Source organism: Pagrus pagrus (assembly GCF_965226575.1).
Source record: "Pagrus pagrus genome assembly, chromosome: 8".
NCBI classification, from domain to species: Eukaryota; Metazoa; Chordata; class Actinopteri; order Spariformes; family Sparidae; genus Pagrus; species Pagrus pagrus.
In genome coordinates, this window is record NC_140192.1 from 10391835 (window position 1) to 10414657 (window position 22823).

Genomic DNA, 22823 nt, shown 5'->3' on the forward strand with positions numbered 1-22823 from the left:
AGCCTGCTGCTCAGGCCATCGGCTCAAGGCTACATTAGCTGCATAACATACCTGAGTCGACAATCAAACTGTCAGAGGTCGAGCTGTGGGTAACGTGGAAAGAAGACAGGCGGTGTTACGGTGCATCAGTCATGATCTTTTTATTAAACTGTCCATTGTGACTTTGACAAAGTTAAATTTGTGCAATGCTATTTCAGTGGAGTTCTCTTTTTAGGGTCAAAGAGCAGAAATGTTTCTAAATTTAATCACCAGACACATTGATGGTGGGTAAAATCGCAGTCAGTTGTTATAATTTAATGTTGCGACAAATACAGTACATGATGACGGTGGTAACAGAACCTGAGATGGTTAAAATCCTCCTCGCACACCAACACACACGCATCAGCAAGGAGAGCAACAACAACCATTCTACTGTAATCATTATGGAGTCCTTTCTTTGTGGAGTTTTTTTCTTCTTCTACTTCGCGAGTGCTCGTTCTCTGTTCGCTCAGTTCTCTCTTCATCTTGTGTGCGTTCTGACGGTCATGAGTTTGACTGCAGCCACTCCATGAGGGTCGATCTGTCCGAGACCCTCCAAAGATCTGAGAGAAGCTTCTTATTCTTCCTGGAGAGACCAAAACAGAGACATGCAAATGTTGCTGGGACAAAATATCAACATACAAAACTATTGTACTTCCTCACAGTGCTGAGCCTAAATACATTGTACCCTCACACACAACTGTGTGTGCGAGTACAATAAAATCCCTGTTCTTAATCTCCGACCAGCAGCTCGACTCCTCTGTGTACGATTATTGTGTGCTCAGCGTGGCTTCGCTCCAACAAAGGACAAACATTTCATATAAGGGGGATTACATTGATAGAGAGGTATGGCTCTGTGTGTGCGTTTGTGTGTGTGTGTGTGTGTGTGTGTGCTGACGGATATTTCATATGGTGAGGATTACTCAGGAAGAGGCTAAGCAGCACTCATCTCCCAGCAGGCTGTCTGTTACAGAGCGAGGAGACGCCGTGTACAAATTGACAGAGATAGAAGACTGTATTTGGAGAAAGTGCAACATGTTGACACTTTGACAGCAAAAGACGAAGGCTTTGCCGAATTTCTGCTTTCTAACTCAATCGGAAGTGGAACATCTCTGCCTCACAGTGTGTGGGTGATCCTATTAGTAAAAATCAGCATTAAAACACGTTTTCTTTACCTTCCCTGTTAGTGTGTAGTGACGCATTCCTCTTTATACTCATAAGAAAATAAATTAGCCAAGGGAAAGTAAGATGTTGACCCCATGGGAGGAAACATGTCATGAAAACAATAACAATTCCAGCACATACAGAATATATTCATTACATATTTTAGTTAGTAATCTGATTAGGAACGTTAATTTTCGAAACTGTAATTAAAGGATTTATAAAAATGTATCCTACACCACAACATGATACACTTCTGATTTGCTTTTGCTTCTTTGCTGTTTGATGCTGAACTGAAACTCAAAGCTGGCAGTAGCTACATCCACTAGCTACATCATGAAGTTCCTAAAAGACATCTAAAATGAAGTTGAAACAAAACATTTCTTTTGAAGAAAAATGAACTCAGCTGAAACTCGTTTTTACATGTCTCAGCATCAAACACGACAAATTGTTTACAGCGGAAACCTTCCTGTCATAAACCTGCTTGTAACCTGCTCTGTAAAACTCCTTGATGTCATCAAAGTCTGAGCTGCACCATTAACCTGTGCCCATGTTTTTCCAGGAACATTGGTACATTTTCTGTTTCAGACAAATAAATCACTTGATTTAGCGTCAGTGGAGCTGCTTTGAGTTTTATTTCTTCATAATATACGACTCTTGACCTTGTTTGTACCTTACCAGTATCTAAGTAACTCTCCAAACGCACAGAAACAGCATATTTTAAGATCTATGAGAGGGTTTAAAGGGATATTCCAGCAGTATTTAGGATTTAACTTCTGAAAAATTAACAGTGCTTGTGAAGAGACTGATGAAAAGGTAAAAATCAAAGTAGCAGAGAGCAAGATATTCTCACCTGTAGTCCTTAATATGGATCAGGCTCCAAAAACACTTGCTCCTACATTACCCGTGATGCAACTTGATAGTGTTTATGAGTTAGGCTTTGCTCTGAAACCTCAAAGTCACTTGAATGAGGCCAGTCTGTAGATGCCACAGGGCTTACAAAGCAGAGGGAAGTTGAACCATGCTCAACCCTTTGCCAAAACTTCACACAAAGTTATCTTTGATTTATTAAAGAGATTACCTCGTAACGTTAACGCTGTAATTGTACTCCTATAGATAAGATCGTTGCCTTAGTGAGAACTCACTTACAACAGTTGTAAAATCATGTGTCAGACTGTTACAAATGCTTGAGTAGTGTTTTGGCATCCGATGAGCCTTTAAATTGACAAATCAATAATTCAAACTGCACTTCCTGGATTTCACTATCCCCCTGTTAACACAGATTGCACAGTACCGCCACAACAAAGACTTGCCAGCTTTGCTTTTTACACTAAACCAGACAATGCTGGCATAACACTGGACCGGTGTATGATTTTAGATCCAGAAAGAAAAGATCAGAGCTGTTTTCAGTCTGAAAACGCCCACTTAGACTGTCCCTGCCAGGTGAAGGCACACATATTATGTGTGCCATATAGGCACACAAGATAACCCTGATGACATTCACCATCCTATTTTTGCTTTAAAACTTTAAAAACTCCTCTAGAACCACAAAATTCAGTATATAAATGTTTCCACACTAAAAAACTGATCTTAATGTGTTTTCTTTAGGAAATTGTCAGGGTGTAACTGTGTGTTCGCTCTACCTCCTGGCGTTGACCAGGCTCTCCAGCTCTCTGGCTTTGCGTGCAGCTGTATGTAGTATGGAGTCTGGGATGTCAGCCAATCGGGCAACATTCAGGCCGTAGCTCCGCCCTGCAGCTCCTTCAGTTAACTGGTAGAGGAAAGTGATGAACTCTGGCTGAACATCTCCATCTGTCAACATGTTATAAATGTTCAAGTGATTATGATTGTTAACAAAATTGCCATGAGTCAAACCAACCAGAAAACACTGAAAGCACAGAAAGGCACGCAAACGTACCGTCAGTGTCATCGGCGACGTCAGGTTCATTGAGCAGGAAAGCCATGTGGTAGTTTGACACATGTTCAGGATACACCCGCTCCAACTCACACAGAGGAGGGTAATGGGTCACAAACAGTGTGAGGGCTTTCACCTGGGGAAAGGATGGAGAGAATGAAGTGTCAACATCCAGAAAAACAGCAAACTGTCTGTGGCAGCTCTCCAGCCTTTTACACCTGGAGTCAAAATCTTACAGGGGGATTCTGGTATTTTTAGACCCGAGCTCCATGTTTACATATTTTGATGTGTAACAACCAATAGGCACAAAAACAGTGTAGAGCAAGAAAATTCTTTCTTTCACATCCAACACTGGGAGTTAAGAGATTATTTTGACCAAACCAGAGTTGGTGAGTATGTAGAACAGTACAGTAAGATGAACCAAGATGGTTTCGGTAAGTTTTATTTTGTTTCTGTTGAGTTTTTGTGTGTTTTCACAATGACAAAATCGCTGTTTCTGTACATGGAGTCTGGTGTATATGGTGAGAGCAATGTAGCGTCTGTTTCTGGTTACAGAAAAAGGATTTCACTGAGGCAATCAACCTGACCAATAGCAAAGTAAGTAAGAAAATGTCCAGCGGTGAGGTAGGAGAGTGAATAGCTGTAGGTAGCCTGCAAGAGAAGCTTCGTCACTGTTGTTTGTGAGAGTCCTGGAAGACGTTTTTGTCTGGTCGGTAAAAGTAAGAAAACTCAGTACAGGTTGTGCAGTAATGTCACTTGTGGAGACCCTCCACCTGCCATATTTGGGTCTACTGACAATATAACTACCACCTTCCCACCTACTCACCAGCTTTGCATGCTGCCTGTGAAAAACGAGAGCTGATCGCAGTGTGCACAGAATGGAGACAAGAAACTTGTATAAAGGAAATGCGAAGACATTGCAGTTCTATCTGTCATCACCTGTAAACACATCATGATGCAAACCACATCTGATTACCGGGCGTGTGATTGGTCGTGTTGATAGAATAATGAATGATTTTCACATTTTCACTCACTCGTCCGTCTTTACAGGCAGACTTTAGTTGAAATCTAATCTAACTCTTACTTTACAATTTGTAGATTAATCAATATTTTTGTGTATAATATAGTGTAGGAAGATGCTTAGTAGCGGCGACATTGAAGTCATGCAACTGCAATGTTGTTCGTTTACCTCTGGTGATAGTTTTTAAGCTTCAAAAATTGGTGCCGTTCATCTGTTTGCCACAGATCTTATTTTCAGCAATAATCTGTAACAAAGTGAAAAATCCCACAGGCTTTTTTCCGAGGGGACCCGGGCGACCCTAACTTCCAGGTAAATACATCATCCCTGCCGCTCTCTGTTAGATAAGTGGTTTCAAAGATCCCCACAAGCGGTCATGAGATTAATCTTAGTGGTCACCAGATAGAAGTCAGGAGATAATGAAAAACAAAATTCTGCTGCACTGGATGATGATTACATGTCTTGATGGGCATGCAGCTGGTGATGAGGGATCACAAGCAGATGTGGATTTGTATTAAGGTTGGCAACAACCGCGGTGGATGTTGAGATATTTCAGTGAGTAAGTGGAAATTTCGACCTGCTGGAGGCAGTGAAGGAAAAGTCAAAGTCAATAGGATACCCCTTCAGGAGACCATGAATGTCTGTACAAACTTTCAGGGGAATCCCTCCAACAGATATTGAGACATTTCAGTGGTAGACAAACCATTAAAAATCCACAAAGCAGCAGACACACACACTTAAGCATCCCTTCAGATGTAATATTGTAAACCCTTATACATAATGTATGATGTATCTTCGTATTGAGGACAACTATATGGTTAATATGCCTGATAAATATTTGGCTCTTGATTCTATTGTACTAAAGGTTTTTCTTTGTCCTTTGGCCTATTTGAATATTAATCAAAGTTTGTTTTGGATTTGTTTTTTACTTTTTGTAGGCAAAAGAGAAAAAAAAGGACAGAAAGACAAAGAGGAGAGATAAAGTGATACATATAACAAATGGAAAGTATTATAACAAATGCATTATGCAACACCATCTGTGTTACCGCAACTAAGCAAAAGTTGAGGAACAAAGAGTAGAGCATCTACTGTACTTTGTCCCAGTGTTACTTAACTGCCTGTACCCTGCAGTGTGCAGAGATAATCCACAGAGACACACTTTGTGAATACAACCAGCCATATATATATATATATACATTTTATTATTTTATTCATTTTATCCTCCCAACAGTCCATTCAGTCCATTTTGTTTTTCCTTTTTCCTCAAACATTCGTGTAGTCTGTCACTGCGTCACTCCATTTTTCTGAATTTCACCATAAACACCACACGCGGCTTTTCCGGCTCTGCGGAGGGATTGAGCAAAGTGAAGGCGCTTCACCTCATCCCCGCTATACTTTAATCTCTGTCAGGCCCGGGAGCCAACCAAAGGCTACATGATTGAACTCTGGCATTAAGGTTAAGACATGAAAATCACGAAAAAGTGGGTGGCGCATTCACTCACTCACTCAGCCTCTCTCTGAAATGCATGCACAAACATTTTACCTCTCAGCGCTGCACTCTCAGGACAGCTGCTGAGAGCTCTTCACTAAAACAAATGCATTTCCTTTTCCTGCTACTCGTATGTAAATGTGAGGGTGGGGCATGAACACAAATACTGTGAAAATATCCTCCACATACTAGAAAACAGTCTTGATAATGTGACACACTTGTGAAACACAATAACTTAACGTATCGTTAATAATCATTAAGTCACATGATGACAAAAATCATTTAATTTCATGTATGAGCTCTCATCGTGAAGCAGGCCCGACTCTTACATCATCGCTGCAGACAGGCGGCTGCAGGACTCGGCCGGCTCCAGGATCGCCCCGCTTACCGCTCGGTCTAAGAAAGGTCACGCGTCACTAGTAATACTTCCCTCTGAAAGAGACGTGCAGGGTGACGCCCACACGCTTCAAACAAAGACACACAGACCTGCACCTGCTGAAACACATGTACGACACGCTCACACACACACACACACACACACACACACACACACTGACAAGCTACCTCAATCCCTCCTGTCCACCTACACTGAAAGGTAAAACGGAGCGTTGCAGATGGAGGCTGCAGCCTGGATAATGGTCTGATTAGGTGCTAATGGCAGATCATTACCAGACCACCCGAGGGTGCACTGACAGCCAGCCTCTGGAGAGCTGGACGATCTGATGAAATTAGTGCTGAAACAATTAGTCAATTACTCGATTAGTCGATAACCAGGAAATGAAGCACAGGCAGTTTTGATCATCGTTGAAGTCATTATAAAGTAGAAATTCAAACAATTGGCTGGATCCAGGCTCGGTAACATCCTTATCGGTACAGTTGGTTCGACTGAATTTGCAGTTTTTTCTTGTTGTTTGTCAAATTGTTCTAAACATGAAATTTACTTTTTGGACTGAAAGTTGAAAACACAGTATTGATTGATTATCACATTATAAAAGCTGTGGTGGTGATCTTGTTAGCATACCGTGGCTTATTTACACATCCAGCAGATATGGAGCAACATGTTAACGTTAATTTAAAGCTTTACCAATGCTATGCCTCAACTCTGTGATTTACAGAGTTTCCTGAAAGCAACCTGTAACTACTGCATACCACAGCTATAAGTTAGCTCTGCTAGCAGACTTTGCCTGGAGCACGGCCAGGGACTGTATTTGTTTTGTAAGGTTTTCAGGTGCAGGTCCCGAATGGGCATCAGAACCAGAGCTGGGCGAGCGGGTAGCAGAACCGGGCTCACCAGCCTCTACGGGCATCAAAATAGAGGTGAAGAGACGGAGGAAGCTAAGAGTAGCCCTAACTCAAATATGATCCAGGCTTGTGTGTATCATCCTTAACTGCATTTCTTTTAAAAAAGAGAGGAGATGCAGGGAACATTTCTCAACCTTTCCAAGTAACATTCATAAATATCCACCCTTAATGTAAGCTTCAATCTGCTGTATGTTTACAAACAAATGGAGGAATGCTTGGAGCGGTCAGGCATTAAGGAGACCGGGTCCAGATGGGACAGGCTGTTCAGCTCACTTGATATGACGGTTCCAACAAAACCGCACCAGCATGCCATAGACAGCACTTTCTCTGCCTCCTGTCCCCATGTCAACCTCTTCTTCTCCTGTTATATGCCTCAAATAGGTGTTGAGCTCCACATTGGTGTTTGTTGCTCAGTACACCTGAAGAGCATCACCACTCTTCTTGGCTGATATGTTGTCAACATATCACAAGTGGATGCCCGCATCCAAGTGTGCTTCCACTCGGTAATCTGATCCAGTGGAAAAGGCTGGAGCTGCCTTTCTGTCTTGTTACTCTTGTCTATCCAATAAGACACAAATCCAATTCTGACTCAACACCCTTTGTTTTCTCACCTCACAACTAACAAGACTCTGGCTGAGGTGTGTGTGCGTGTGTGTGTGTTTGGTTGAAATAGAGAGAGACAGCCGGAGAGTATTTGGTGTAAATGCACGATGCATGTGTGTCACTGACCTCTGACTTTGGCTGCGAGTCAATCTTGTTTTCTTATTGGCTTAAATTATTCCAGCCGGGTCAGTGACAGGTGGATGGGTGATGACCTTTCCTCCAGGTCATGTTTGTCTTTTGTTTAAATGGAAATACTTGGTACGTCGGTGCCTCTGTGCTGACACGGACCAGTGTTTTAGGGCACTTGGCAAAGGAGCAGTAAGAGATGTGCTTGAATTCACACTTAATATTTATAATTGATTCGTTTTATTCCCTTTGTTGCAACATCAGCTGTTGTTGGTCTGTCAATATTTGCCTTTATAAGGTCTTGATCAGTGCAGTTTGGAGAACTTGCAATACTTGTCATATCTGGAATGGCATTTGGATACATATGGCAAATCAAGTGGGAACAGGGTGCTCTTAAACTAGTCGGCTGCTGGCATATAAATCCTGCAAAGACCAGATTTTAACCGTCTGCTTCAGTGAACTTAACTTTTTCAACACATGCCGCACAACAGGCAGCCAGACAAAATGTGAATTTCTTTTTAGTACGTTTTGAAAAGAAAGCAACCATGTCGTGCCCCCGTCTATGCCAGTGCTAAAAGTAATCTGTTTTAAGTAGATCAGAACGAACTTGGGAGTCCAAACACAACATAAAATGATTAGCTGATCAACAGCAAATTAATCAAACTCAACAATTCTAATAATCGTTAAAACTAGAACGGCACTCAGTAGAGCGCATACCTCCGCCAAGGCCCAACAGTCCCCTTTAATTCAATCAAGCCTAATGCAATATCACATGAAACATATTTAAATCCGCTAGATCCAGATTTGTATTTGGATCCGCATGAAATTGTACTAACTCATAAATACCAGCCACCTAAATATGTCAGATTTTTTTTTTTTTTTCACTAAGATGCATGCATTATTCCCTGAGATATTAACGAAAATGTTTTCCAATCCTAATTTTTTTTTACCTGGGACCACTTAACACGTATTAACTGTACATATCAAAAGGTAAAACACCAATATTTTTTTGCCTGTTTTTCTTTTTCTGTTCCTTCCATTAACTTGCAACCTTTCTGATCCTTAAGACCCCTTTCTGGGCCCCACATGTTCGGATCAACTGCTCTAAACAACATGAGCTGAGAGGAGAAACAGACTAGCATCGTGTCCCTGTGCTGTATAAGAGTGCAGTGCTGGCACAGAGCAGTGCAGGGTGCAGTGGAGCACATGTGGGTCTTCGTAGGAGCTTTGTGCATCAGCGCGAGCACATCAGACCATTTACGCCCACATGGAGCGATACGTTCTCCTGAATATCTACCCATTAGTGTGCAGCCAAGAAGTCAGCTTTAGTGAGTTCTTCTTCTCCTGTGAGTCCATGTGTAAAGCTCGGCCTGCTATTACGATGCAGTATTAAAATGCCAGTGCAGTCACATGCAAGTCTGAGTCATGGTACTAGTGGACAGCGATGTGTAGTGCTGAGCTTAGTGTGAAGCTAATGGCAGGACCTGCTGTCAGCGTGTGTTTCCAAGTGAGTCTGAGAGTGAGTAACGGGCCCAGAACAGGATGTTACGAGGTGCCGCTCACATCACAGCTAAAAAGGGAATTACATTTAGGCAAACTTGTCCTGAACCAACAATGTGCTAATCGTGATTTCACCATAAAACCCGGCAACTCTTCATTTTAGTGATCCTCTCCTCTGCTTTTCTTTCTCTCTTTCCGCATCAAGGCTGTCTCTCTTATCGAGTGATGTTATGAAACCCATCTACATTCTTAACTACCTCTCAGGTGAGTGCCGGGGACAGGGAGAGGTGTGTTACTATAACAACAGAGTCAAAGGAGGAGTCGACTGACTTTTGATGTGAACAGTGAAGCCTGGTTAGGAGGAGGAGGAGGAGGAGGAGGACGAGTAGGAGGAAGAGGAGTGAGCATAAAAGACTCTGTTGGTCTGCCTGCACTGAGGAGGCCTCTCGCTGTAAAGCATAACTTCTTTTGTGCTCTTTTGTTTGTCTTTCCTTTAATAGCAAGGCTTTTCAAACTAATCAATGCTGTTATACAACAGGTAGTTAGAGAGCTCCCTCCTCCTGCCAGCAGCAGCTCCCTGCTGCATTAGCTGCTACTTACACATTTTCATTCGACGTTTTCCAGCAGGATTACATAACCACGAGATTCTGTCCAAAGATTGATGTGGAACTGGTAAAACATGAAAACTGGAAGGGGTTTCTCGAAGATAAATGTTTATTCATCTATATTTTAACAGCGGTAACTCAGGGCAATTTGGAGCCTTTGACTAAGGTCTTGGAGAGCAGAAAGTAAACAAATACCGAAATACCAGCTCTCATGGATTGGATATAGTTCATAAGCTTTGATTACCCAGAAGGCAGCAGTACAATTAGCATGCTGTAATGGTAAAACTCCACAAACCTCCAGTGGTATCAGTCACAGTGGACTCAAGTGGGAGCTGCACCCTGGGGCTCATCCTTGTCGTCTAAATTCAGAATCAGTGGTTTGTGTTGTTCATGGACTGTCAGCCAAACAGCTGGTGGTGTGCTCATCGTCAAAACAATGTTCGTCAAGTGCGAGATTAAGTACGCGCTCCCTGAGGTCAGCGTGGACCGTCTGAGTTGACAAATCCTTCCTTCCCAGAGAAGCTCCAGCCTGGAGGGCAGTAATTCCCCCATGAAAAACATACAACGGACAAGAACACACAAGACCTGTACCACTCCAGTGGTTTTTGTGTGTGTGTGTGTGTGTGTGTGTGTGTGTGTGTGTGTGTGTGTGTGGTCTTGCAGTCCACAATCCAAACCACAAGTCGACCATTAAATTGGCTGACTGATATTCTAAAGCTGCATTAACTGATTTTGTTCAGCAATTTGGTGAACAAGCTGAATAAACTCCATTGTATCTTGCGTTGGATTGATCCATTAATCCAATATCTGTATCACGTGCCAATTAGGGTTTTGGCCGATACACAATGACATCGTCCATTGCCAGTGACTAATAGTCATCGACTTCTGAGCCCTCTACCATCGTAACATTTAAAAAGGCACCACATCAGGGGTACAAGAAAGGGAGCGACAGAGGGAAACAACTTAGACTCCAGTGTAGAGCTAACTCCTGCCTTATGGCAACTCTGAGGGGACACACTGCCTCAAATCAGACACACTTAGTAAGGATTAGTTATGATTCATTTTGGGTCGTGTTGTCCAATTTTTAGTCTCCTTTTACAGCTCTGTCTTCACGAACAATATCTGGCTCTTTCACTGACGCTTTAAAGGCTTCTTTCTATTCACCAGTAAGTCGTTAACTTTCTCTGTGTGCCGTTTAGTGCTTGGCAGTGCATACTCGGTGCATCAAAGCTTTTTGTTGCAAACAGATGTCTGTTGATGCTAGAAATAAGTGATAAGAGCAGCTTGGAGGCCAAAAAAAAGAAAATTGGGATCCAAATTGGACTAAAAGGCTTCATAGCTGAGGGGGACCTCAGTGTCAAATTCAGGCTCATAACTACGAGCCAAACAATACAATACAAACAATGTTAAGTGGTGTTGCTTAAATACAATTGTTGTTATAACAGGATTTAATTTCCAGTGTAGATTATTTGTTGTCATCTTATATTTACTGATAATGTAATCTTTGACAGTAAAGTTAATTATTCAACTTCACATATAATGTCACTTTAAATGAGCTTCAGGTCATAAAAAGATATCTGAAACAGACAAGTCAGCTAAATTGATTAAGCACTTTGGTGATATAAAAACAGAAATACATAAACTCGCACTATTTTTATGCATCTGACATGAAATCTTACCACAGAGGTCTCATTTAACAGGCTAATTAAAATCATCTAACGAGAACAAACACGGTTGATATTATACAGTGGAAAATATGCTGAGGGAAAGTAGCTGAGTAAGTGAACAGCTGTTTGTCCTAATTGATGCCACGACCTGCACACCATGATGCACATGTCAAACTGTAACAATGAGCTTTCTGACAGTATCGATCTGATTGTTTAACAATAATTGGCACATACGAGTACTGTACGCTCTCCATAAGGAAACAACGATTAACTTGCCATCAGTGTCGGTATTGATAGCCCGTCCTCTCAGGGTGCCACTCATCTGTTCTGTCAAAAATGGAGATACGCAACATTGTGCAACACCCAAAGGGCTCCTGACAGTGCAAGTTCATGTTATTCCAGCAGACACACACACATACACGTCTGTCTCGCAGGAATAATGATTGCTCAGAGCTGGAAAACCACACATATCACCACCTCTGTCTCTTCTTCGGGGCCTCTGCACCAGTTCCTCTCCTCCAATTGGCCCTGATTGCTAGCTACAATTGGACCTTCCTGCCTTCCATACACATAATTTTAACGAAAGCTGACAAGAATAAGCAGGAAACACAACATTAAGGAACACGTGATCCCTTGACTGCAAAGGTGGACATTAAACAATGTGTAAACAGCCTTTATATTGTTAGTGTTTAATGAGGACTAAATGAGGCCTGCTGCAGTATAACATGCATCCCTTGACAATTAGGTATCTGGGGGTCCATTTTTCTCTTTCCTTTTCCTTTGCAGCTTGCTCTCTAACAGCATATTAACATCATAGATCAAAGCTGGTGTGTTCAGGAGCTGCTCTGCTGCTGCGGCCTCTCTTGAGCCTCGTTTCTCTCTGCAAAACAAACCACTGCATAGCCCACAAGCACATGCAGTCAAACACTTGCACGCACACACACAGCTCTTTAAGAAGGCCATTAACTTGATGGTAAAGTGGGCTGGCTTTGAGATCCAACAATTAAGCGGGTTTAGTGACAAGATGAATATGTGTGTGGCTGAAGATAGCGTAGACTTCAGCAACCACACAAACCCAAAAGTCACATCAGTGCCTTCCCTCTAAGTATTTAGTCATCAATACAGAGTTTCCATTCACAAACAAACACTTACATCTCTGATGAAGTACTCCAGGGTGGCATAAGCGATGGCAATCCCATCATGGGTGCTCGTGCCCCGTCCCAGTTCATCAAGGATGACCAACGAGCGTTCGGTGGCACAAGAGATGATCTCCGAGGCTTCGGTCAGCTCCTCCATGAACGTACTGCGCCCTTTGTAGATGTTGTCCGAAGCCCCCATCCTGATAAGAAATCAAACGGAGAAAAGATTAGGCAATCATGGAGTCATAAACCGGTACTGTGATTTACAAAGAGGCGCTGCAGACTGCACATCCAGACCAACGGTTGCCAGTCAGGTCGGACGGTCAAAAGTTGCTGTGGGCAGTGATCGGCTCAAAGTCCGCTGCTCTTCATCCAAAAACCAGCTCTTTCTGCTCCAATGCGATGAATATATTTCCGTCATAGGTAATGCTTGCTTGAACAATAACAGCACAAAAGAGTTAAAAAACTAAAATCTGGCAAAATTTGAAGGAGCTAAGAGCGGTTTCATGTGCATGCACCACTGTTGCCATAACAGCCATTCGCCATGTGAAATTCAATAAAACCTCTTCCTCCTTTGCTTCATCATGTTTGCGCATTGTAGAATTATTCAAATTAAGCATGAGAAGGAAGAAGCAGGTTAGACTTTTTGTTGGGTTCCAGATGCTGTGTTGGTTGTTTTCCACAACAAGACACTACAACCTACTATCACACAGGTCGTGTCTAATTGTCAAGTCTGCATTCACTGTCGCATTTAAAGTCGGACTCAGAAAATAAAATAGCCAAGTTTTTGTTTATTCTCTTCCACCTTTATACACCAGTGCACATTATACAAAAGCAAATACATTTAAAGCAACAGTACAAGTAGTGTGCAATAAGAGTGCCATTTTCAAGATAAGCGATGCATGTTGAGGACAGGAAAACAATGAATATTACCATCTGTAAATGAATCACCTAATAATTTTTGATAGTGGAATGTTTTGTTAGGGGACGATTTCTAGTCCTCAAAGGACTTCATGTAAAAGTTGAAGCCACTGAGATAGTTTACAAAGTGCTGTTGTTCTTCCAGAGAGTACAAAAACCACCCACAGACAGACACATAACTTGTTCTTCCTCTTCCTCCACGAGAACTATTTAAACACTAAGACAAGACAAAGAGTGAAGTGGGAAAGGAGGGGTGTGAAGAAAGTGCGAGAGAGTTACTATAACACCCTGAAGTTCTTTTTTTAACTGAACAGAAGAAAAAAAAAGTAGGGGTGTGGGTGAAGGTGAAGTTGTGGAGGGGTTACAATGGATTCGGTCTCATTTTAACCCCTCGTTATGTGTTATACATGTCAGTCTGAACACTAGGCCACAACGTTACCCTGAGGCTGTGTTCAGTTCCTAACATCATTGTGGTTTCTTCCTCTCTGATGCCGTCTCAGGTTAATTGACGTTCAGCTATTTCCAAAATCCGTCCAGGTTTTACTTTCGAATTATTCAGGATTTATCCTCATTCAGCCTAAAACATCTCAGCTTGAAAAACCAGCACATTAAAAATGTTTTACACGTCTGCAACACTCATAGTGTAGTGCAACACAAATAAAAGAAAAACACAAGGCACTATCAATTATCTATTAACCCTGCATCTACTTCCAAATCGTGACCATAGTTCTCACAAACACAAATGAGATGCACCTTCCCAATGTCTATGAACCTCATCAATAAGGACAATCCATACTTTTGAAGGCAAAACTTTTGCTGAGAGGTTGCCAAACCTATATGATCAAAAGTCCTGTATGTGAACAACTCCAGACGGCCAAATGTTGTTGAACATTCCAGTAACCTGCTGCTATCACACCCTTCACTCTACTGTAAACCTGTAAGTCGCTGAGACAAACAGACACCATGTTTTTAACACAAAGAAAGAAAGAGCCTAATGTATAACATATGCCGAATTTACAAGAGGGCTCAAATAAGTAACAATTTGTCATAAACAGCATTTCACAAAGTTTCTACAGTTTCTCCTAACTCATGAACTTATAAAATTGAACAGTTTTATAAAGGGATTCTGGGGAATTTCTCTCCCTCTGCATCTCCTCGCTGTTGGTGTTCAAGTTTGCTATCTACTGCTGTGCAAAACATTCTCAAAAGTTTGCTTATAACTATCAGTTATGAGTTTTCCTGGCCATTCAAATTAATACAAAAAACATGAATGTCACGCATCATTTACAACGACATCATTTTATAGACTGACCCCTCAGCTTCCCGCATCCCTAAGTGAATATGTATCGCCTTGTCACTGATTTTTTGTACTGTAAGAAGCTGTGCACTTAACCTGTAAAATAAGAAAATAAACAAGAGCTTGTTGAATCTGTAAAACAGAAAACAGTAAGAGAGGTTTAAGACAAGAAGAGTACAAAAATGTTCTTGCATGATGAGAATGAGAAACAATCAGTTAAATCTACTATACAACCTAGAAAGCATGTAATTAAAACACTGACAAACACAATTTCAGATTTAATTACAGTCGATCCATGTCAAAGTCAATAGATATTTACTGATTGCAGACATAATAAGACAACATGTTGAATTGTTCACAAGCCTCAAAGCCAGTTTCAGAGCTCCTGCGATGTTCTGATACAAACTGATAGACAGCACTGACTCATCTGATAAAACTCCAGCTGGGCCACAGATGCAACATCTCTCCGCCAGTCCGTGTTTCTCACCTCTAAATCTGTCTTTTCCTGTCCTGACTGACCTTCAACATACTACCTATCAATGAACTGTGGACAAGAGCCTCCAGCTCATGAGTTACCATGGTTACACCACACGCTATATAGGAGAGAGGTGTGTCAGACATGTTGCTGCGTCACATTAGCCAATTTAACGTGTGTGTGCATGCATGCCTTTAACTCTGGGGAAATTATACAATCTGATCTATAGTGCGCGGCAGAAAGGACGGACAGAATCAGCTGAGAATGAAACGTGTTGTTCACACGCTCCGGCTGTCCACTGATGAGGGGATCGGCAGCAGACACACAGCAACACTGCACCAGCTGGGTGTCCTGCTGCTCTCAATGAGTCCCTCCTTCCCGCCAAACAAACGGATTCTGAAAATAGAGTCAATTTTTGTCACCTCACAGTTCTCCAGAAAACACAAAGTGTTTCTCTGACACTCGTGGTTCCCTTGTTGCTCTCAGATTGTCCACTTGTCCTATTTTCTTTCATTTGCGTGACCATTACAAACACAAACTCTGTTGTCAAAGTAACAACCTGATACTTCAACGAGACATGGGTTGAGTTTAGTCTTTGGTTCTTTGATGACAATGGAGGAAAAAAATCTATAGATCTGATTTGTTATATCAGTTGAGTAATTAGCTCCACCAAGGAGGCTATGTTTTCACCAGTGTCCATTTGTTTGTCGGCAGGGTTACACAAACCCTACTCAACTGATTTCCATAAAACTTGGATGGCGGCTCTGTACCGACCCAGGTGAAGAACCAGATAAAGGGAAAGATCCATGGGCCTTGGCAGGTATGTGCTCTACTGAATGCCTTTCTCAATTATCCGTCCGTCCGTCTGTCCCACTCTTGTGAACACGATATCTCAAGAACACTTGGTGGGAATTTCTTCAAATTCAGCACAGCTCAACTTTCGTTGATTAGATTTTTGCTTTGTTAGATTTTGTTGGTCTCAATTCTAGTTTTTTCTTATTATCTTACATGGATACCAGATGACTGGCAACTACTTTGTTTTAGCTACAAGCAACGGAAATCCAAATAGCAGTATGAAGCTACACATGAACCGGTCTTCTTATCAGGGGATTTGCACAGACAGAAGGTAAAGTTAGCGCTTAGTGCAAAGCTTTTGTCAAGCCTTAGTTTTGCCCTCAGATGTGTCCTACTGTACCATTTTGCATCATTTATTCCTGCAGAGTTACCTCCACACGGTGTGATGTAAACCTGCAGCTCCTATAGAACACCAAAGGCCCAACCAGCCTCGTGTGCCGCCTACAAGATGGCACAGATACACCGCGGCACTATAAAAACTCAGAGGAACAAATGAGTCGATTTAGGATACAACATTTTCCCACATGCTCATGCTCAACGTGTTCACATCGCTACACAACACCCACCTACTGTAGGTGATGATGTTACACAGGGACCAGTTGGCACACAAACACTCACTAACCTTTGTAAGGTCTTTCTGGATATTAGCCACACACACACAAAAAAAAAAAAAAAAAATCACTGCATTTTCTGATGGAAGGGGAGCTTGTGAAAGACTTGAGTAAAACAAGGCATAATCACTGCTCGGAGTCCATGGTCGATTAAAGGTCCCTTTCAAAACACAGATTTACATCCTGCTTCCTCTGCTGTTTCCATAACAACCATGAAGGGATGGAAGAATGTGCTCTATAACCTTCAGGACTCAATACTGACGATAAACACACACACATAGCAGCTGCATACGTGTACTTATGCATCCGTCAGCTGCCTGGAAACACACACGCACACAAAGGCTGCTGGCTTACTCTGCTAAAGTCTGCGAAAGAACACACACATGCACACACACACACACACACACACACAGAATTAAGCTCAAACCGCTGTATTTGTTAAAATGCTGCAGCACAGTGAAGTGGGCAGGAAAATAAAAGCAAGACTCTGTGAGGCGACACGCTGCTTTAAACGAATCTTATTCACTCTGTCCTCATTGATAATCAATCATCGGGATCATTTCAGACAGGATATCCCATTAGACGCCTACGCACCATCTCATTACCCGCAACCCACAAAGCCTGCTTATTGCACTCTAGTAAAACTCACATGCTCTCACTCCATGTCTCCCTCTTGCTCATAAACAACTTTTCACACACACACACACACACACACACACACACACACACGATAAATCAATTCCTACCACTGTGGCGATCAGCTTGACACAGCAGAGGGCATTGATTGAGCGTTTATTATCAAAACAGATTCTCCTCAGGATCTGACAGCCAGCAACAGAGAAAGGCCGAGCAGTCCAATTAGAAAAGGGATAGGACGACGGAGGTAGCAGAGGAGGTGAAGAGAGGACAGCGGATACTGTGCGATTTCTCTGTGGACATCAATTAGTGCTCATTTTCTCTGAGAGAGAGAATATTAACCTCAGACCACGATCACAGAGCTGATTAAACAACAGAGGGACACACATATGCAAACACATGTATGATTCTGTCTTGCTATACCTGCACCAGCTGCAACAGATCAGCTTAAACTGACTTTGACTCAGATTAGATGTCCTCGTGCTCCTAAAAGTTGTTTCCTGCTGGAGGAAGACATCGATTAGCTTAAAAAATCCTTTTAATGAGCACAAATTGTTGATGACAGTTTGAAAATAATTGAGATACAGAAGAAAGACATGAATATTTTTTAAATATTTTTTATTTGATATTGGATAAGGTTTGATTGAATTAAGCTGGACTGTTAGGCCTTGGCAGAGGTACGCAAAAAACTTAAAAACTAAAGTAGACCTTTAAATACACGAGGACCTGCTAAATATCAACCCCATTACACTAATATCCAAGTCTAGGTCAGAAGTAAGAACACGTGCGCACACATGCATGCATGCACGCACGAGCACGCACGCACACACACACACACGCACACACAGTCATGGTGTGCTGACAAGTCTCTGGCTCCTACTGGGTTAATACATAGGAACATGCTTAAATCCACAAAAAAAGACAATTACACACATCTGCAAGCCATTAGGTCTAATCACACACTGCAGCAGAGGCGGGATAACAGAGACCATATACTGGCCTGTGTTCCACACTAATATGTAGTCATGATGGGAAACTAGATGCAGAGCTTACTGCTACTCTCATCATAATGAGAATAATCGTGAGCGAGGGGGGGGGAGATCTTCTCCAACAAAGCCTTATTGTCTGAGAGTTCCTACGACGCCGTATCGTACTGAACCATGACAGGACAATAGAGCCGGCCTTGTCAAACAACTCTTGTTCATCTCTTCCTCCTCCTGTGTGGTGGTGGTGAGGAATACAATGGGATTAGAAGGGATTGGTCTGTTTGAGTGCCAGTCCTAGAAATAAACTTCAGCACGTTGCAGATGAAAGAGGTAGGGTAAGGTGAATGATTGAAATATTTCTGTTGGTGGGTTTAATTGCAGAAATAAGAAAGAATCTGCAGAGGTGACAGTGTGTTGTGCTCCATCTCTGGTCACGGTCACTGTCCTCATCTGCCTGTTGATGGAGATGAGGCTAGAAAACACTTTTACATAATGGACTAGGTATATACATGTATATGTGTATATGTATATATATATATATCTGAAGTCGTGTTAGTAACTGCCTACACCACACGACTCAAGTCACTGATGAAAACATGGAAATATGGTGACTGTTTCATTCCAGCAAGTCATCAAATCATGTCTGTTGCCATCTCTGATTGCACGAGTAGATCTCAATGTGCTTGTGTTCATACCTGGTATAAATGCCATCCAGCATGCCCAGACGTGCCTCAGAGGCCGGGACGTAGGAGCCCATCTGAGCCATCACACAGATAAGGGCCACCTGGCGGATGTAAGAGCTCTTACCCCCCATATTAGGACCAGTGATTATCATAGTTCTCCTGCCATCACCCTGAGGAGAGGAGGAAGAGGAAGAGGAAGAGGAGGAGGAGGGTTAGGGAGAGGAGGAGAGGAGAGGAGAGGAGAGGAGAGGAGAGGAGAGGAGAGGAGAGGAACAGTGACAGAGACAGAAGGCGAACGAGGAGAGACGGAATAAGATATTTTCATGCTGTCCTGCACAGCTGAGGAGGTGGGTGGATTGAATGCTTGGCTTCTCTTCCTATTGGCTTGTGCTTCTGTTGCAAGATTAACCCACACCCACGCCAGCACTGAGCTAGGAAGTGTGTGTGGTGTCATGCATGTCTGTATGTGTGTGCATCATGTGTGTATTTCTGTGTGTTTTCACTGTTGCAATTTTGTTTCACAACTGTCTCAATGAGTTAGTGAGCAAGCAAACCGTGTGTGTGTTTTGGCTCAGATATGTTCAAAGCCCTGTGAATGAGCCTGTGTGTGTGTGTTTATGTACCTGCAGTTCGGTGAGGTTGGGCACATACTGGTTGTGCTCTCCCATCAGTAAGTCGATGGCAGGATGTCTGCCGTCCCTGATAAGAATCTGACGCTGGCTTTCACACACCTCTGGCCTGAACACAGAGAACACACTCAGTATATTAGGCACACACACACACACACCCACACCGAAACAAAAAAACATTCACGTACACACACATGTCCAGATACAACATATCCTTAGCACTTACGCTATGTCCCTTCACGTGACCATAACCTTGTTTAACACTGCATTTTGAGGCCAATGTCAGTATTTGAAAAATGGGAAAATCAACTTTTTTTTTTTTTTTATTTAAATAAAGTCTAAGTAAAAATATCTACTTCAGTTGACCACCTTATTACCATCCATGACAGTAACAGGAGATATAACACTTTTGGACATTTAGCAGAACTGAAATTTAAATATTTTTAAATAAATACAAAGAAAATACATTAAAAAAATAAATAAATATGCAGCGTATCAAAATGTATAATTCAAATTGACTGTTCTGTAATTTCACTTTGCATATCTGCCAGAAAACACACCAATACAATTCATCAGTGGATCATCCCACCCAGACACAAAACGCAGCGCATCAGGCGCTCATTTGTGCCCACTGCCATCAGACTGTACAACAGCAGCGCCAACCACTTACCTAATCATATTATATATGATTCTCGTATTAGTATAGTACTATCATATTATTTTATTTATTACATTTACTATACTTAACTGACTTTGCTGCCAATAATCACATGACTGGAGACAGAACCTCACATGTACAACACTGGTTGTGGGTACTACTGTGTAGTAAAGTACTGCTAAACACACCTACTTTCCCTAAAGAAATAGTTTGACATTTTGGGAAATATGCTTGTTCTCTTTGCTGTTGAAAGTAAGTCAAACCAACATCCAAGAACTAGCGGCAAGGAAAGTAGACTGTTGCGTTGCTTTACCTCGCCTGTGTCTCAGCCAAAAAGCTGCACGTCACCACACTACAAAGACTAAAGCTGTTTGCCATGATTTTCATACCACTCTGACTAATATAGTCACTTCTAATCAAGAATATGTCTGATGAATGGTTGCAAGTGATACTGGTGAAGAGGCGCAGGCAAAACACAAGGAGAAACTATGCTAAATGGGTGAAATCATGGATATTAGAGCGTCCTTTGGGTGAGGGGGCTTTACCTTTCTTTTTCCGTTTCTCTTTTCGAGCACTGATTCACTTAACTGAACAATCAGAGTGATTTTCTCTGCTGTTGATTCCTTTGCTCAGTCGGCCAAAAGGCTGCCGACAAGGGCCGACTAGTGCCAACAGTGTAGGACACACCTCAAAAACTAGCGCCACAGATGCTCACTAACAACCCCAACATTGGCCTGATGTGTCAGGGCCCTTATATGAGAAGACCAGAGAAACAGCCCGGCACATAATGGCTATAGCCTCATGTTTACTATATAGACATGTTTGGGATTGATATTCACACCTGGGGAAAAAATTAAATCAGTGAATTTCTCAAAAACTCCTTAAAAACACACATTTACATGTACCAAAGAGGAAAAATGAGTGCATTAAAGAGAGAAATGGCAAGAGAAAGAGAAACAGTGTGTAGGATTAAAATCAATGTCCAAATACAGCAAAAAAGAGAAACTGCAGCAAGAAGACATGGATGGATGTGAAGCCAAAAACTGGTAGAAAAAGACAATATAAAGGTGTGTGTGTGTGTGTGTGTGTGTGTGTGTGTGTGTGTGTGTGTGTGCACGTGTGTGTAGTGTGTAGTGTGTGTAAGTGAGTGAGTGAGTGAGTGGGAGAGATGTTGGCGTTTTGGCTGAGCACACCGCTGAGCCCGGCGCACACTCCCACACACAGCCTGTCTGAGACTATAGGACACGACACAGGACACCCACACACACGCACAATATCCCACGCACGAATACAAACTCACGCAGAGGCGCGCGCACACGTACACACAAACACACACACCAATATTTACAGTCATCATGAGAGGACATCACCTGCAATAGTCCCCTTGTTTAGCCACCTCAGCCAATGAAAAGAGACAGTCCATGGTTGCTAGGTGACTAATAGCCCTTTTCATGGCGTGATAGTGCTCCCCAAACTGACTACAGAGAGAGAGAGAGGAAAAAGATTTTCAAGTGTAAATTAAGGTAAGTGCCGACTGTGTTCTGAGCAGACTGATGCTGTACTTGAGTAAAACAGACTAATTCTGGCAGGCTGAGAGCTCTGCAGACATGTTTTTAGCAGTTTTTCATTTGACTTCATCATCAGCTGTGGATATATATGTATATATATGTGTGTGTGTGTGTGTGAAAGTGTCAGTCATACTCCAGAAAATTGGTCCACTCCCTCTGGCAGTCGAGCAGCAGCTGCTCTCGGAGCTGCAGCAGCTTCTTATAGTGCTCCACCAGGAAAGGAGAGTGATACCTGCTGACTGCCTTGGTGCTGCAGAGGAGAAGTGACAGGAGGTGAGGTGGAGGAGGTAGAAAGCTGCTCCATCTCTGAAAGTGTTGTGTATTTTGTAAATGTTTATAGGGCGGCAATCAAAGAACTGGTTATAACATACAGAAGATTCACAAGTACTGGACTGCCTCACACCTTAGTGTGAGTGCTACTGCACATTTGAAAAAAGTAGTAAAAAGCCTTTTGTGGCTCCAGAGGAAGTTGCATGCAATCTGATAAATTGTCCCCATTGATGTCACTCAGTGTCTTTTACAAGTTGCATTGTGGGTGATGTAGGCGCCAGGTTTAGAGGAGCAGTCCACTGGTCTAGCAATGATACAACATAACCGGAGATATCACCTTTTTTTAGTCCATGCATTACTCTTCAAAAAAAACCTTGCACCTACATTACCCACAATGCAACGTCCCCACTGAGTGACATCACTGGAGCCAATTTATCTGATTGCATACAGCTTCCTCTGGAGCCACAAAAGGCTTTATACTATTTTTCTCATATACGTAGTGTAGGGAAACATATCCCACTGCCCATTACATCATTCAGTGAAAAAAAAAAATTTTCTCAGGATTATGCGGCTACTGCAACACTTTTATAAAAATAATTCAAACTCAATTCAGAAAGCGTGTAAGTCAGCGCATAGGTGACAGGCAGTGCCGCTATCATATAGTTTTAAAAGAAAAGTCATAAAAGTGTCG

The 22823-nt window shown here is 42.2% G+C and overlaps 1 protein-coding gene across 2 annotated transcripts in view; it reads right to left on the reverse strand.

The window, feature by feature from the left end:
• Positions 1-115: 115 nt before the first annotated feature.
• msh3 (mutS homolog 3 (E. coli)) overlaps positions 116-22823 on the reverse strand; it is a 37378-nt gene continuing 14670 nt past the window's right edge. Inside the window, exons 17-24 of one of the 2 annotated variants that reach the window (XM_084360815.1) lie at positions 21996-22112; positions 21665-21772; positions 19631-19745; positions 19020-19177; positions 12557-12743; positions 3098-3230; positions 2823-2991; positions 116-604 (exon numbers count right to left, since the gene is read on the reverse strand). In XM_084360815.1, the coding sequence (XP_084216941.1) occupies positions 523-604; positions 2823-2991; positions 3098-3230; positions 12557-12743; positions 19020-19177; positions 19631-19745; positions 21665-21772; positions 21996-22112 (1069 nt within the window). In that variant the 3' untranslated portion in view covers positions 116-522. The remainder of the gene's footprint in view (positions 605-2822; positions 2992-3097; positions 3231-12556; positions 12744-19019; positions 19178-19630; positions 19746-21664; positions 21773-21995; positions 22113-22823) is intronic. The other variant, XM_084360816.1, reaches the window with a different exon arrangement.